A 15,801-nucleotide genomic window follows, 5' to 3' on the forward strand; every position below is an offset into this window, starting at 1 on the left:
GAAAAAAGCAATATTCAGCCATGCATTTCAATCCATGTCATGTGTACAAACTAAATGTATTACATGGAGAAGATTTAAAACATACAGTATTGTCTTGTTCAGCACCTAAGCTCTGCTCAAATAATTTTCACATTTTCAGAAAACAAAACATTAAACATTTTCCCATATATAACATTTTCCAGAGTTTAACTTAATACCTGCATGTTTGGTCATTAAATTGCCATAAACCACCAAAAGATATTTTTAATATATCTTTTGCCCAACAGAGTGTAAAGTTCTTTTAAGATGAAAAATACGAGAAAACTAGCAACTAACAGGTCACAGTGAACCTCAAAGCCTCACAACACCAAACAGAGGAGATGAGCTTCAGTTGTATTAAAAAAGAAGAAATAAGGACATTTAAAAAAAAGTCAATACCATCATCAGTGTTTGGGGTTTAGTTTGGGGTTTACTAAACATATATTTTTACATTTGTGATTTTAATAGACTGCATTATTTAGCCTTATTTTTACTAAACTTTTTCAAATCACACAAATGCAATGCTTACTGCATCGCAGAGAAAAGAAAAAAAAAAAATTTAAGAATAAAAATAATCTGATAATTAGGTTTTTCGCTTTTCTCACCACGAGTTAAATGAGAACATTGATTCCACTCTCATGTGCAATAAATATGAGGTTACAGCAAGGAGACAGTTAGCTTAGCACAAAGACTGGAAACAGGGGGAAACAGCTAGCCTGGCTTTGTTCGAAGATCTGCTTATCAGGACCTTTGAGCTCGGACTATAATATAATATGGTTATTATATTATAACCAGCAGAGACTGCAGGAAGTTACTGGTCCCATCAAAAATATGATTTGGCACTTGAACCCCCTGTAAAATGACAAATGTTTATTTTCACACTACGATATACATATATCATGTTAATTAGTGAGTGTTAGAGGTGCTGCTAGGTGGATTTTCACCTCAGGACAGAGCCAGGCTAGCTGTTTCCCCATGTTTACAGTGTTTGTGCTACAGTAAGCTAACTGTAGCCTTACATTTAATAGACAGATATGAGAGTGGTATAAATCCTCTCATCTAAGGTTCCACCAGAGAGCAAATAAGCCGAACTATTCCTTAAAAGCTTTTTAGTTTGTCACTGATTGTCAAGTCTGGCTCATACGCAAAGTAGAAGGAATCTGTCAGTACGCTGGCAATGCCAGAAACAACCGTTTGCAGTTTTGAAAATGTGGTGAAAGAGTCACTGCATCAAGAACTGAAATATAGCTTAATTCAACTGCACAACACCACAGGTCCATGTTTGTGCATCTCTCTGTGCAGTAAGTCCTCAGGCCACAACCATATCCAACCATCTTTCCATCAACAGCACGACAGTTACAACATGAAACCACACGGATTCGACGGAGTGACAAAACCAGTGACGATGACTGTCCTGTTTGTCATTTTCAAAGTCTCCAGTTTTAAGTGGCTGGGTCAAGAAGGCAATGGTCACCAATCTGTCAGTGGTCCCCATGCATCTTATGAGCAGTTTCTCTGTCTGAAAAGCATCAAATACAATGTTATTTTCCTGCTCTTTCACAAATGAGCCAAGCTCCTGGAGTCTCATCATGGACGACTCTCACAGACGATCTACTTCTGCATCCCGGGTTACGAGTAGATGGACCAGTAGATGATGTTAAACAGGATGTACGCTCCAGGAAACACAACCCTCGAGTACTTGTCTATGGCGTGGGTGTCTATCCAAATGTTCACGTAGCCTCTGGATGGCTTCACCTGGCCTGTGATCTGCGGATCATTCAGCGCTACCTGGGCCAACATTCGCTCCTGGCGGCCGCCGTTCTCTGGCATCCCATAATTCCCTGTGGTGTTGATATCCATAGACCCGTAGCCAGTGATCTGGGGGTCGATCATCATCTCGTCGGGATTGCCAATGCCACATGTACATGGCAGCTAGAGAGGTGAAAGAAAACAAAGTAATTTTGACACTTTGAAATCTGTTTATTGTAGAAGCTCTCTGTTCAGTCATCAAACACTAAAGAACATAAATATATTTGTTTGTTAAATGTTTATCACTTTTCCGCACACTCAGGGCCTTTAAATAACTTTGGCATGAAACATTTATAGAAGGATGTTTGTGCTGGAAATGTTCCCCAGGGTACGTGGGTAATTTGGCTCCATATGCTGCAGCATTTGGCAGATGAAGAATAGCAATATAGTACACAAGCTGTAGTCCCAGAAATAATTCGCCATTGCCCCGAGAGCATACAGGGAGCTAATTTAGAAAATATTTATCTGTTTTTTGAAAATGCGCATTGATTATTAATGCATGTTCATACCAGTTTAGAAAGACTTTAATGTGTAAAATATCTTCTAAAATCAGGTCAACCTTGTCCTGTGTTGACTTAGAGAGAGTTATTAATGCGTCTCTCTGCTTTCTTGCTTTTAATGGTAACGTCTTTCTCATTTGCAGCTATTACAGGATGCAACAACTACAGCCTTATCCACAATAGCAGAAAATAATGGAGACAGTGGAATGCTTTAAAGTTTTATAAGCTTCATGGTAGTTCTATTTTAGCTTCTTTTAAATGCTCCATAAAAAGTATTTTTTTTCTATTTTTAACCTTTTACCACCGACCGTTCTACTTGTGAAATAACATTACTATTAAAAACTTTACCTGACTGCTAGTGCCATGAATATTTACATGACTATAAACATGTGAATATTGATTATTTAGACTTGTACTTTTGGTGATGATGCTGAAAAATTGTTCTGATGGATAAGAAAAGGCATACACTGAAATCTGTAAGCTCCCAATCCTTTATTAATGCCTTAATAGGATTAGCAAAAATGTCTTTATTATGAGAATAGAATTCACAAAAACCTGGGAGCCTCTCGATTTTATTTGTTGCTATTTTTATTTACTGCGCCTGTACCCTGGATGTGCACAGTATCCACCTTTTTTGCTTTAAAAATGTCAGAAATAAAATACAATATATGGTAGAAGATACAACTAAAACCATGACATGGGGTGGGTGCTAAAGGGTTAAACAACAACTGTTAGAATTACACAAGATATCATGTCCTCTGCACAGCTCCAGATCTATGTGGCAAGGTTTGAAAACAGCATCAAAGAAACAGATGTTTGTCGTGCAGTCAAACTGTTTTAATTAATCATTTATGCAAAACATCAGAGCAACATTTGCTTCCTTATTTTTCCTTGCAAAAATGAGAAAACATTTATTATTTACCCTGTGTGAGAACAGAAATATAACTTCATCTCTCAAGAAGAATAAAGCTGTATTTGCTGTTGGAAAAAAAACAGGATCAAACTAATTGCCATGTAACTGCAGTTTCATCTTTGGAGCTTTTGGTCAAAAATTAGGCTCTGCAATGTTCCTCTCATTTACACTCATCAGTTCTTAATTATGTGTTTAATTTCTGAAAATGTTGTTGCTTTAAGTGCTAAAAAGCAGAGATTATTACACTGGTTAAAGTTAAATTGTCCGTGTGATTAAAAGATCAACATGTCATAGGTTAACTGTGTTTTTGACTGCAGGCAAACTACCAGAGAAAAAAATCACATGAAATAACACTTACTCTCTCCCTCAGTTTCCTTTCTTTTCTCTCCTGTACGGTGGAGAGGTAGTTGACCGCTGCGTACTCTATCACCGACAGGAAGACAAAAACAAAACTGACCCAGAGGTAAATGTCCACTGCCTTGATGTAGGAGACCCGCGGCATGGAGGCGTTGACCCCAGTGATGATGGTGGACATGGTCAGCACCGTGGTGATGCCTGCGGTAAAAAACACAAGCAGTTTAGTCACACCAGAGCTTTTATTTCCTGTATCACCGGGTTGGGAAGCTAAAACCAAATGCTAAATCACAGAGAGGGTTGTCAGAGGTCAGTGTCAGCTGCAGAACAAGACTTACTGAAATTACTTTTTCTATACACTTCAGCAGGGCAAATGCTTCCTTATATGAGGGCAATAATCCAGATCTTTTCAAGAGCAGACTCAATTCACTATTTCTGCCACCAGTTAGCAACCTGTGGGGTCGGGAGCATCTCAAAGGGTCACAGGGAAAATGTGAGGGGTCATGAAATGTTTTACAAATAGAAAAGGATAAAAAAAAAGCTTAGTTTAGTAGCTTAGCTTAGCATACTAACTGGAATCAGAGGGAAACAGCTAGCCTAGCTTCATCCAAAGGTAAACAAAATTCACCTTCCAACATGTCTAGAGCTCATTAAATAACTTTTCTGAAATGAAATATTCTTTTTGTAGTGTAAGGTTTTTTATGTTAAAACTGTGCCCTAAAGAAGAGCCTCTATCTTACCAAGTGGCACCCTGGCAGGGACGGCCCTGCGGTCGATCCAGAAGGACACCCAGGACAGCATGACCATCAGCGTGGCGGGAAAGTAGGTCTGAAGCAGGAAGAAGAAGATGTGGCGCCGCAAGGTGAAGTGAATGTACAAACGATTGTACCAGCCTGGCAAGAAGAAATAACACCATTACACACACACCGTCGCATGTTAAGTGCTGATGCACTGTGCAAACACTCGAAGCAGAGGTTCCCAGCTATTGTGGCAGGAAGAGATAGGACACAAAATCCTTTTTACGCTTCAGGTTCCCTTAAAAAGTGACATGTGGTTATAAGAAGGCTGCAGAGCTTTCACAGTGGCTTCCTAGCAGTGTACAAGTGGTTGGCAGTAGTTTGATTCATTTCGTTTTGCAGTAGGGATTAAATATTTGTACTTTCTTCTGGGTGTGACATTCAAAGCAGCATTGATTTAATGTAAGGAAGACTCCGTCCCTTAGTTGGAGAAGGCTTATAAAGTAAAACGATATTCATTCAGGTTATAATTCAGTTGTGATGTAGTTATTATACGCATGAAGCAAACCTTTGGGCCATTTGCATAATCAGTTCAGTTTACTGTATGTATTAGAAGTGGTTGGATTGTGGATTTCAGTACCTGTGCTGCTATAGAAAGCCAGCTTGGTGGTGGTGTGAAATTTCTGGATGAGGAACTGGGACAGAGATATTCTGTCGTCTGTGTTCAGGGATTCGTTGCCTTTCTTCCAGTACAACATCAGGTCATCATCTGTGTACGCATCTGGAGGGGGAAGAAGTACAAGTGAGTGCATCTGTAATGAGCCAAACCAGGACAGATTGCTGGAAGTCGATGTGAACAAAATGTGCAACAAAGAAGATTTAACAGTACAAGGGTACACTTCAAAAGTCCCTTGATTCTACAGACAGCCCTAACCCTGTCTGTTACACCCTCTGATTGTACTTAGAGCCCATCGGTAGAGTAGAGTCTTAACATGGCATGATTTAACTGAGGTGTCATGAGATATCTGGTGAGAAAATGTGACATTTGAAATGAAAAAGAGGTATTAATCTGCACAGTGAATGTTATATTTTGTATAGAAGTGAAACGTTTGACAGACTGATGAAGCTAGAAGAAAGGTCAGAGAGGTTGGAATCCATGGAAACCAGGAATATGAAAGCAGCTTTAGTTTTTTCTGATGCTTTGTCATCGGCCAAAATGGTAGTCAAAAGGCAACTTTGACCAGATGGAGGCGTTAAACTTAAAGACAGAACAGCATCAAAATCTGGGCACTAGATAAGAAAAATGTATGTACTTTTGTTACACGAAAGAAGGAGGTGGCATATTGTTATGTATTGGAGAGACTGACTTATACAACAAGAGGAAGGGCAGGAGAATTTGGAAGAGATTGGAAACCTTCATTCGAGTTTCTTGGGTGTCATTTTGAAATTGCTGTGTGCTCCTGAGAGGTTTTTCCTGAAGTGTTTCCAGTTTATTTCTTTGTTAAATACATGAACTGTGTGAAATGTTGTTTTTACTTTTGATAGCAGAATTCATGATTATATATCTTATTGTTTGATTATTATTTATTATTATTGTCCATTTGTATTTATAAATGTGTGTAAAATCATAATAAAAATGTTGTTTTAAAAATTCTGTGCACTAGATAGCAAGTATTTTGCTTTGTGTGTTGGAAGGATAGATCAGATTTTGACACATCTACTCACAGCTCTCAATCTCCAGCGAGCAGGTTTGGGTGTCCAGAGGGAAGCGGCTGAGGTCCATGTTGCACATGGCGGTGACAGTGACTCTGCAGGGGAAACAGCAGCGACACAAAGAAAAACAGGACACTATAATCCAACTTCCTCAAGTAACAGCAAAGGATGAAGGGTGAATTCACAAATGTTTGTTTCGGGGTTGCTCTGTTAACTGAACAGAAAATAGAAGAATAGAAGGACTAGAGTCAAGCTGTGTGTTTTCCTGTTGTATTTCCTTCTTGCAGTGTTGTCTCACTTGTCCCCTTTTTCGCCTGATTTCCCATCTTTGTAAATATGATATGATGATTTGCCTGATTAAATAAAGGTTAGATAAAATCCCTGCAGTGAATTTGGCCCTCTCCTTTGATTAACTAAAGACTGCCACTCTAGTCTGCGTTGCTGATTACAATTATCAAATGATATAGAAATGTTATTCTACAAAATATATCACCTGCTGTGAAAACCATCAAAGCCAATCAGTAGTGACTTTTAGCATTTCTAATGATGGCTGTGTGACCTTTTCATGTGGCATTGCTAATTTTTTAATGTCGTTGTTCCATTATTTTTACACTACAGGAAAATAAACTCTTCCTTTGGTCACTGTGATTTTTTTTAAGTGATGAATGAGCAACAACTTTGTCCGAAATATATAAACCACCTGCAGAGGCATTTTGTTCAGGCGTGGGGTCACCTGGTGTGAGTCAGTCCCTCTAGACAAAACAGGCTCCTGCCGACGTGTTTACCTGAGACTGTAGAGGACGTTGCCGTCGGGGTAAACCCTCAGCATGACGTTATCAGTTGTGGTGTCGTGGATAAAAGAGCGCTTGGAGTGGACGAAGAACATGTCAGGAACCCAAATTTTCTTCACCAGGCGGCTGTCGAAGGTCATGCTCTGGTTGTTGGTGCTGGGGAACGACAGCCGCTCGTCCTTCCAGTAGTGGCGCAGGTATAGTGTCATGGTAAAGTCCTATAGTAAGAAAGGAAACTAGAGTGTTGTGGTGTGCTGAGATATATTTGAATAAATTATTGTACACAACATTATTAGGTTGTTAACGCTGATGCATCAGTGTGTACGCAGCATTTTACTGTTCTAGCAGGTTGCAATGGATCCTGTTTATCTACTTTATATACAAATAGATTGTTTGGCCCAGTGGTTTGGTCTCCTCCAAAGGGTCAAAAGATAAATCTGAGGGGTCATGAGATGATTAATGAGAGAGGAAAGAAGAATAAAAAACAGTTCTGATACACAAAATTGTATTTGTTTTTCAGGCTCTCTCTAATCATTTGGTTTTGGTGAAAAATTGAAACAATCTGAGAAGTTTAGACCATATTTGGTCATAGACATCTGAAATGTGTATCGTACTATAATCGCACGTTTTTAACGTAAAATCTTACATATATTAGTATTTGAGTGAATCAACATAATTTCCTCAACTTGTGTTTTATCCTGTAACCTGTGATACATCATTTTTTAAAGTACACCATAAAGCCTTTTCATACTTACCATATCCACCTCAGAGATGGTGTCCAGACTTTCAACCTGAACATCGACTCCAACAGGAATCGGGGGACCTGAAAGAAAATAGACTCATGTCAGAAATGAACAACATAATTCAACATAAATCAACATAACAGCTTGTTGAGCGTGTTTCTCTGTCTGATTTTGGTTGCAACTATGGGCAGAACAGTCAGCATGACCATTGTTTGAACCTTTTTGTTTTGGAAATCACCTTCCCAAAAAGAACAATGAATCACACAAATATGAAGCAATTGCTTGCGCCACTGTGTCAGTCTGGCTGTGATTCTACTTTTGACCTATTTCAGCCTTTCTACTCTGCATCATCATCCTCCAATAGTACACAAGTACAATTAGGTCACAATAATGGATCAAAGTTGATCCAGCAGTGGATAAAATCCAGCTCTGTTTTCCACTTTTCCAGTTGAGATGCAGGAAAAGGACCCTGTGAGGGTCACTTGGATTGTTTCCAGCAGCAGATTGTCGTGTGATTAAAGATATTCATGCTCTGATAAAAGTCCTTTTTCTTTTAGTTATTGTTAATACAGCTTTTGTGTTTGAGCTTATTTGCCTTAAAATGTGGCTATAAGACAGCTAAAAGATTCTAAATATATATAACATTATTAGCTTCCAGTAACAACAAAAGCCTGTGTGCCTTTATCTTGGCATATTCGTACAGTCTTAAGAGCGGATATCAAATCCCTTATGATATGCATTCATGCAAAAGATGTGTATAACGCTCTTGTGATGAGAAGAACTGAGCTGCAATTAGAACTCCAGCACAGCTTGCTTGTATGGAGTCATTAAGATCTCCAAGAGCTTAATGCTTATTGGAGTGTTTGGCCCAAACCAATGACCACTGCACAGATCTTATCCGGCTGCTCTCGCTGACATGATGAGCCTCTACAGCCTCCTCACTAAGATGCAATCATGCACCCAGCGTGTCTGAGCTGTATCAATAAAACACTTCCTGACCTCCAAATGCTGGCCTCATGGTGAAATCATGGTCGTCTATTCTCAGGAGTTGCTCGGATTTTGTCATCGGAGATTTCGTCATGTCTGGACTTCGTTTGTAAATTGGGCTGCAAAACAAAGAAAGCTGTGGTCAGAATGAGGCTTCAGGGATGTGCAGTGAGTTGTTTCTAATATCTAAAACTCATTTTCAAAAGAATGAATATTCTTCATTATACTTTATTCATTACTTTAATAATGTTCTAATCAAAAGTTTATTAATCTCACCCTCCGGATTTGTGACCTCCACCATTATCCATTCTGGTCTCTCTTCGCAACCTGATAATTAACACAGTAATAAATAATAAATACATGAGGACATCTGTCACATTAGGCTGCAGCACAAATTGGAGGAGTTGCTCAGCATTTTTTTTATTTGTTCTGTTTTACCTCTAACATGCAACATTGAAAATAACATTCAAGATCAAGCTTCTCTTACAAGGTTTTTCATTTTCAGTTGTTTTATGTGTATTTTGACTCATTAAAGCCAAACATTTGCTGGTTCAAGCATACGAAATGAAAGGATGTGATGCTTTTCTTTGTCTTACGTTACAGCAAACTGAATAACTGAACAGTCTGTTCTGTTGGTTTGGAAACAGACATTTGAGAACATTACATTTTCTCACCTTTTAGTAATTTTAGAAGCAAAAAAATTTTAAAAAGTGAGAGAAAATAATTAATGAATAATTAAAATAGGCTTTCATTTTGAAAGACATTGTGGTTTCCCAATGGTTTCCTCAGTCTGGGTTTTGAGTAGGAACAATATTTTTTCCATTCTTTGTTATTTCATGCCTCTCACTTTCTAAGGAGATATTGTACATCTGATTACATCACCCATGTTTTATCCACAAATAACACAAAGGGCAAAAGAGCATTTTCAGCATCACATCCAATTTAGAGGAAGCCAGCTCTTCTCTGGTGTCACTTTTCAACAGAGCTGCCTCTGAATACTTGTCTTTCAGGCAGCCTTTTCAGGCCACAAGCAGATAGAGAGAGGGAGAAAAAAAAAAGAAATTTCAAAAACCCTAAAATGGATTATCAGAGTCTGTCACATGCTGTGACAGACAGCACCAAATCCCTGTGGCAACCACAGACATGCATTAAGGAAATACCACAGAGGAAGAGAGAGAAAGGGGGAGAGAGATGAAGTGACTGCTCAAAAATGGAAAAAAAAAACACAACAGGAGCGAAATGAGACAGTGGGAAGAGGGTTTCTCTGGGTGCTAGCTGCACTGCTCTGATGGGCAATGGGTGCTACTCGTCTGCATCCATCCAGCATCTGGTTCCTAATCCTCTTGGCAGAAATGCCTCTCCAATCCCCCCTCTGCCTGCCTACAGCACACAGCAGACCGCCTGTCTGCACAATGCTCTGCTCTGATGTCGTTTCTGCTCTGCAGCCGTGGACCAGCATGCATGCATCGCAGCAGGGGCTGATTCAGGGTTAATGGGCTACATTCCTGCTGACATATATACATTATTGTGTGCTGCTTTACAAAGGCAAAGAGACGTAACTACAGAAAAAAACTAAAAAAAAAAGGTTTACAGGCTAACTGGGTACACTGTGACAGATGGATATGATGTAATGTCTTAATTTTGTGTATTTTAGACCCATTTTGAAACAGAAATCATTAATATATAGACCTTTGGGAAATGGAAGAAGAGAAAAAAACACAACATCAACAAATAAAAGGCATTCTCTCTGCATTCCATTGACCATTTGTTATTAATCACATTTTAATTTAATATAAAATCGATTTACAATTTAATTCAGCTATATATGTGACTTAAAAGTAAATTGATAAGCTGAGATCTCAGTTACTGTTACTCTGCTATGCGACATTTTTAGCAGGACCATTTAGCTGTTTTTATTCTCCATGACTGGATTGAACAGCTGCTGCAGGAAAACAAACTGAATTAATTTACTCGGTTGATCAAATGTATATATTTTACCTACAGGAAACAATTTCGGGGTAAAGTAGCAAATGTAGCTTTCTCTCTCTTGCTTTAGCTGTAGTTGACGGTTCAGTTTGGTTTTTAGCTACACTTTGTGGTAACCGCACATTTAACGTTCTGCTTTCATTGATATTTAACATTTCTATAGTATAATGAATAAATCAAATGACAAAATAAAGGTCAGCGAATCATAATCTGGTCTTTTTTGACTAAATATGTAGCTAGCTAGTTACAGCAGCAGTACAGTGGATGTGTTATAACTGGATACCGGACTAAAAATGGCGCCTATTCGCACAATAATGTTCATTCCATCATGCCACTAGCACAGTCGTGCCAGTGAGTGGCTCATACGAGGGCAGTGACGTCATACAGATACATTTAGATTTTTCCAGGCTTTGAAAAGACACTTTATAATACTAAGCGTAATAATTAAGCATGTTTATAGCTGGGGGTGTCCTCTCAACAGTTCTACCAGATGTTTCTTTTACAGTAGTGGTCCATGGAGAATCAGCTTTTGGGCTGCAAATGTTGCAGTTCCACAAGTGGCCACTGGGGAAAATTGGAAGCAAGGGGACTCTGTATCCAGGTCATTTGATTCACGAGCAATATGTGTGATGATATTGAAGAATGCTTTAAATTTAGATTAGCTTCTCTTAGTTTGTATGCTTTGGGTGTTTGCGTGGAAGGGTGTTTTTTTCTAACAACAGGAATCATCCAGCGACCACTCAAAATCATCCTTGGAACCTCACAGGGTTTTCTCCTCAGATGTTTTCCTGTGCGGGACCTACACAAATCCCCCTCTCCACTCTTCCTCCTCAAGGCGGCAAATGGGGAAAAAAAAAGCTCCCATCTAAGTAATAAAGTGAAAAACTCCCACAACCCACACCAGCAGCATCCAGCCGCTTTTGCAATTTCACACTCGTGAGAGAGGAGGAGTGGAGTGATGAGAGGCAGGGAGAAGAAGAGTTTGACTTCTGCATGAGTATATTGAGATTTTCCCCCTGCTAAAAGAGGAGCAGGAGATTTACATTTTATTTGTGTTCCCTGACTGTGAGTGTCAGCAGAGAGACAACTGACGTGACAGGATTTTTAACTGCTTTCTGTGTTTTGAAGATTTTCCACGGATGATACGATACGATTGTGCTCCTCTTATACTTAATGATCATCTTAATCACCTTAGGGTTAGGATGATCACTTTAAATGACTGTAATTTCATGGGGGATTGTTTAGATTCAAAAAGACAGCTTTAACCTCTCACTGTTAAACACAAATGCCAGTTCAATAAGACCCCTGCAACCTTGTCATGCACTCTGACAGTATGTAATACAGGAAAACCAGTATTGTCAAATGGATTTATTTCACTAAAATGGATTGCTGTTTGACGTCTCCTCTGATCTATAAATAACAACAGTTATAGCATGAAAATTGATACTGTATCTAAAGGCAGAGGGATTATGATTTGACAGGGTTTGTTGAATATATTAAGTGGATGCAAATCATTCAATGCTGATAGCGTTATGAGGCATACAGTGCTGTACTTTGCCTGCTCGGGAAAATCTTATCATCCTTACCAGAGATTAATGCACAGACAGTTTCTCAATTAATGGCCTCAAGCTATAGTTTAACTCTGTGCTGATATTTGTACAACAGGATAGTCGTGTTTATAGATATAAATGCTGGAATAGAGTTCGATCTACGCTGGTCAATTATGGCAAAGTGTGTATTTTCAGACAAGATTTTTTGCCAGATAAAAGCAAATGCTCTGCCTTAAATTTTTTTTTTTTTTTTGAGTGACATCTTGATTGGTGTGTTTCTCTGCTCACAGGGCTGATGTGTTCAGTGAGATCTGGAGGTGATGATTTTGAACTAAAGCTGAAAAGATTAGTCGAATAATTAATTAGTCGATCAAGAGAAGCAATCAGCAACTGTTTTGGCAACAGGTTAATAATTTAACGTATTTTTCTCAAGGTAAAATGCCAAACATTTCCTGGTTACATCATCTCACATGTCAGGAATTGTTGCTTTTCTTTGTCTTTTGTGATGGTGAGTTGAACACTTTTGGGTTTTTGACATTTAGACATTTAGATAGATAGATAGATAGATAGAGAATCAGGAAGAGTTTAGTTGAAGACTTCAACTAAATTTTGGGATGTTTTCTCAACCAAATGATGATCTGATTAAGAAAATAATCATTAGATTCATGATAACAATGAAAATAGTCATTAGTTGCAGCTCTAGTTAGTTATTTCGCTGCTCTTATAGCTGATGTTGCTCTTGACGTGTTAAAATCCTTCCAAAGGTGCGTAATTAATTTTGGACAAATTAGAATTATAATGCTCTCAATTATTACCAAGTGCATAAACATTCGTCTTTTCAAAATCATTACAGCAGGGTTTTTATGCTTCAGTGCGTGCTGTAAATGTCACGGAAATAACGATCACATTTGCATTTCAAAGACTACGATGCTTATTGCTTGTTCTTGTACATATTTCTTCCACTACAAGTCTATCCACATAAGGGCACTTAAAGGCAGTGATGAAACATGCAACAGCTGAAAACCTAGACAGAGACCTGAAAACTGACTATGTTTTCATTCATTCTTAAGATAAAATTGAGTCCAGCTTTCTTAAATGTGAATATTTGCTGGTCTTCTTTGTCTTATGTGAGAGTGAAAGGGAAAATCTTATAATCTCAATAAATCACAATCTCATAAATCAAACAATTAATCGAGAAAATAATCTGCAGATTATGAGTATTGTCAAAATGGTGTGAATGTTATTTGCAGCTCTGCATGGAGCTGACAGCTATTGACTATAATGTTGTCAAAATGTTATTCCTCCTGACAAAATTGCTGTGCATGTAAACATTTGGCTTCTCGAACACCTGTCAGCGTTTTGACAGATTCATTTAAGTGATCCTATACCTCCTTCTGATAATAACAATCAGATTGAAGCACATAACGAGGAACATAATGTGCTCCAAGTTAACTGAACTATTGCCATTTCTAACATGAGACAAAAAGCCAAAAAAAAAAAAAAAGGTTTTACAGTGTAAATGCCACATTTCCTTAAACACCTAATATTCTACTAAACAAGCCCAGTCATTTCTATCTAAACCATCTAAATGTCAAAGTCACTTCAGTCATTAACACTTAGAAGTGAGGACACTTTAACGATTCCCAGATCTAGTTCATTTCCGACTAAAACATTTAATTCATTGGACGCATTAACAGGCAGCAATTAGCCTAAATAATCACCTGAAAATGTCATTGACTACAACCGCTGCCAGCGGGGAAAAGTCATTCACTGGCCTGCGGCAGTTGTGGGGCAAGAGAACACAGCATTCAGCAGTAGTACATAAATAGATGTGGGGATTTAGGTCTCCCTCTCTCTCTGCTCTCCAATCTGCTGTCTGAATAAGTCTGTTTTCAGAGGGGGAGGGAGCAACACAGGTGACACAGGAAACACTGGACAACATCGTGTAAACCTCCACTAAAACATCCATAAGAACATAATGACGCTCGTATGGGGAAATGAGCTTTAATAGTGGGGGGAAAAAAAAAACTCCACTCAAAAAAGATCCCACTGAGACAATAAAGCCGTGCACACTGTGCGCACTCTCCTTGGACATTACCTGCTCTGTTTGTAGGTCTCCAGCTTGTGACCCCTCGACTGGGCCATCCTCCCGGCTGCACCCGCGAGCCAAACACACAAGAGCACGAGGACAGCGTCCACCTGCATGGTTCACATTCCCCAGAGGACGAACCTCTCCTGTCAGTCAGAAACTACTCCCCTTCAGGCTCTGGAGCACTCTGCCTTCCTCAGACATCCCCTTCTCCAGCGCCGGAACCGATAAGAGGGAGAAAAACAGCAGCAGCAGCTACACTCAGCTATTCTACGGCCTGAGTAGAAAACATCCTACGGTGCTTAATCTCCACAGTGGGAAAAGCAATTTTGACTAAACCCATAAATCCTTGAGCGTCAGATGGTACAGATTTGATCCCTCCAGCGGCGGATGTGCCTGCCTGTCTGTGCTGTGCTGTGCTCAGATATCCTGCACTCTGATGCGCTCTACTCCACTTTGCACCGCCCAGAAACACCAATTCTCACAATGATGCAGCGTGCTCATTTGTAAGGTCACCGCTTTAGAGACACAGACCCACAGCTCTGTGTCTGTATGCCAAAGGCTGCCGCGCTCCCTCCGATGCTGCAGCCTCACATCTGGCACGTCAAAAAAAAAAAATGTTTTCACACTCACATCTGCCTTCCTGCTTGTTGGTGTTTGCAGGATTTCAGGAATTTTGAGTAGTGAATGCAGCTTTTTTTTTTTTTTTTAAATGATTGCAGAGTTGCTTTACTTGCTGGTGTTTTTTTTCTGGGACTTTTAGAAATATATTTTTTGGATGCTCCAAAATGTTAATGTGTCTGCAAATCCAGCAGAAATAAGGCCAACAAGAGACCTGCAAATCTACATAATTCAGAGGATATATAATAGGGAATGTTGAGCCAATAAAGCAACTGACTTCTTAATATTTACAGTATTCTTCAATAAGTTTTGGTTTTTTGTCAGATGATGGTTGAAAACTGTACATGCATTTTGGTCCCAAAAGTCATCACACAACACCAGTCTGATCAACCTGCTTCAAACAACTAGGATAAATAATGTGGTTATTAATTTATTTATTTAGCAACGCACTAGAGGCGCGCCGTCCATCTGAATAAGCCAATCAAAAAGCGTCTCATCACTGACGTCGTCTTCATCCAGGCCGCATGTGCCCCGTTTTTTTCTTTTTTTTTTTTTAGCAGACTGAACAGTTGGATTATAAAATCATGAATTTGGGTTAGCTCCATGGACGTCAATCTGAAAATTGGTGTAAGTAATGTTTCAGGCATTGTTATTGTTTCAGATTTGTGGATCCTTCTTTACAGCACAGTCCTGCAAACTACAACCAGCTCAATGATGTTCAAATGTCAGTCAGAAAAGTTTGACACAAAACTCTTTAAAAAAACAAAAGGTTTTAAAATCCCTAAATCTGTCCACCTAGTATTACTTTCAGGGGACAACAGCACAAACTACTAAATAGATTTCATTGGATGTGGAGGCCTATTAAAAAAAAAAAAAAAAGTAGTGGAGGAATTAAACTACTTTACAGGGTGTGAAAACCGCATGCTGTCACCACTAGTTGGCAGGGAAAACCAGATTATGAGACTAGTTGATATCGACCTCCGGATGTTT

The 15,801-nt window shown here is 39.0% G+C and overlaps 1 protein-coding gene across 1 annotated transcript; it reads right to left on the bottom strand.

Moving 5' to 3' along the window:
• Positions 1-1,647: 1,647 nt before the first annotated feature.
• Positions 1,648-14,315, bottom strand: LOC139211832 (gamma-aminobutyric acid receptor subunit rho-1). The gene is given in 10 exon segments (XM_070842244.1): positions 1,648-1,950; positions 3,599-3,795; positions 4,335-4,487; positions 4,972-5,112; positions 6,057-6,139; positions 6,830-7,053; positions 7,591-7,658; positions 8,578-8,684; positions 8,842-8,892; positions 14,200-14,315. Coding segments are annotated over 10 exon segments (1,443 nt in total).
• Positions 14,316-15,801: the final 1,486 nt, after the last annotated feature.

Source organism: Pempheris klunzingeri, chromosome 13 (genome assembly GCF_042242105.1).
Source record: "Pempheris klunzingeri isolate RE-2024b chromosome 13, fPemKlu1.hap1, whole genome shotgun sequence".
NCBI lineage: Eukaryota > Metazoa > Chordata > Actinopteri > Acropomatiformes > Pempheridae > Pempheris > Pempheris klunzingeri.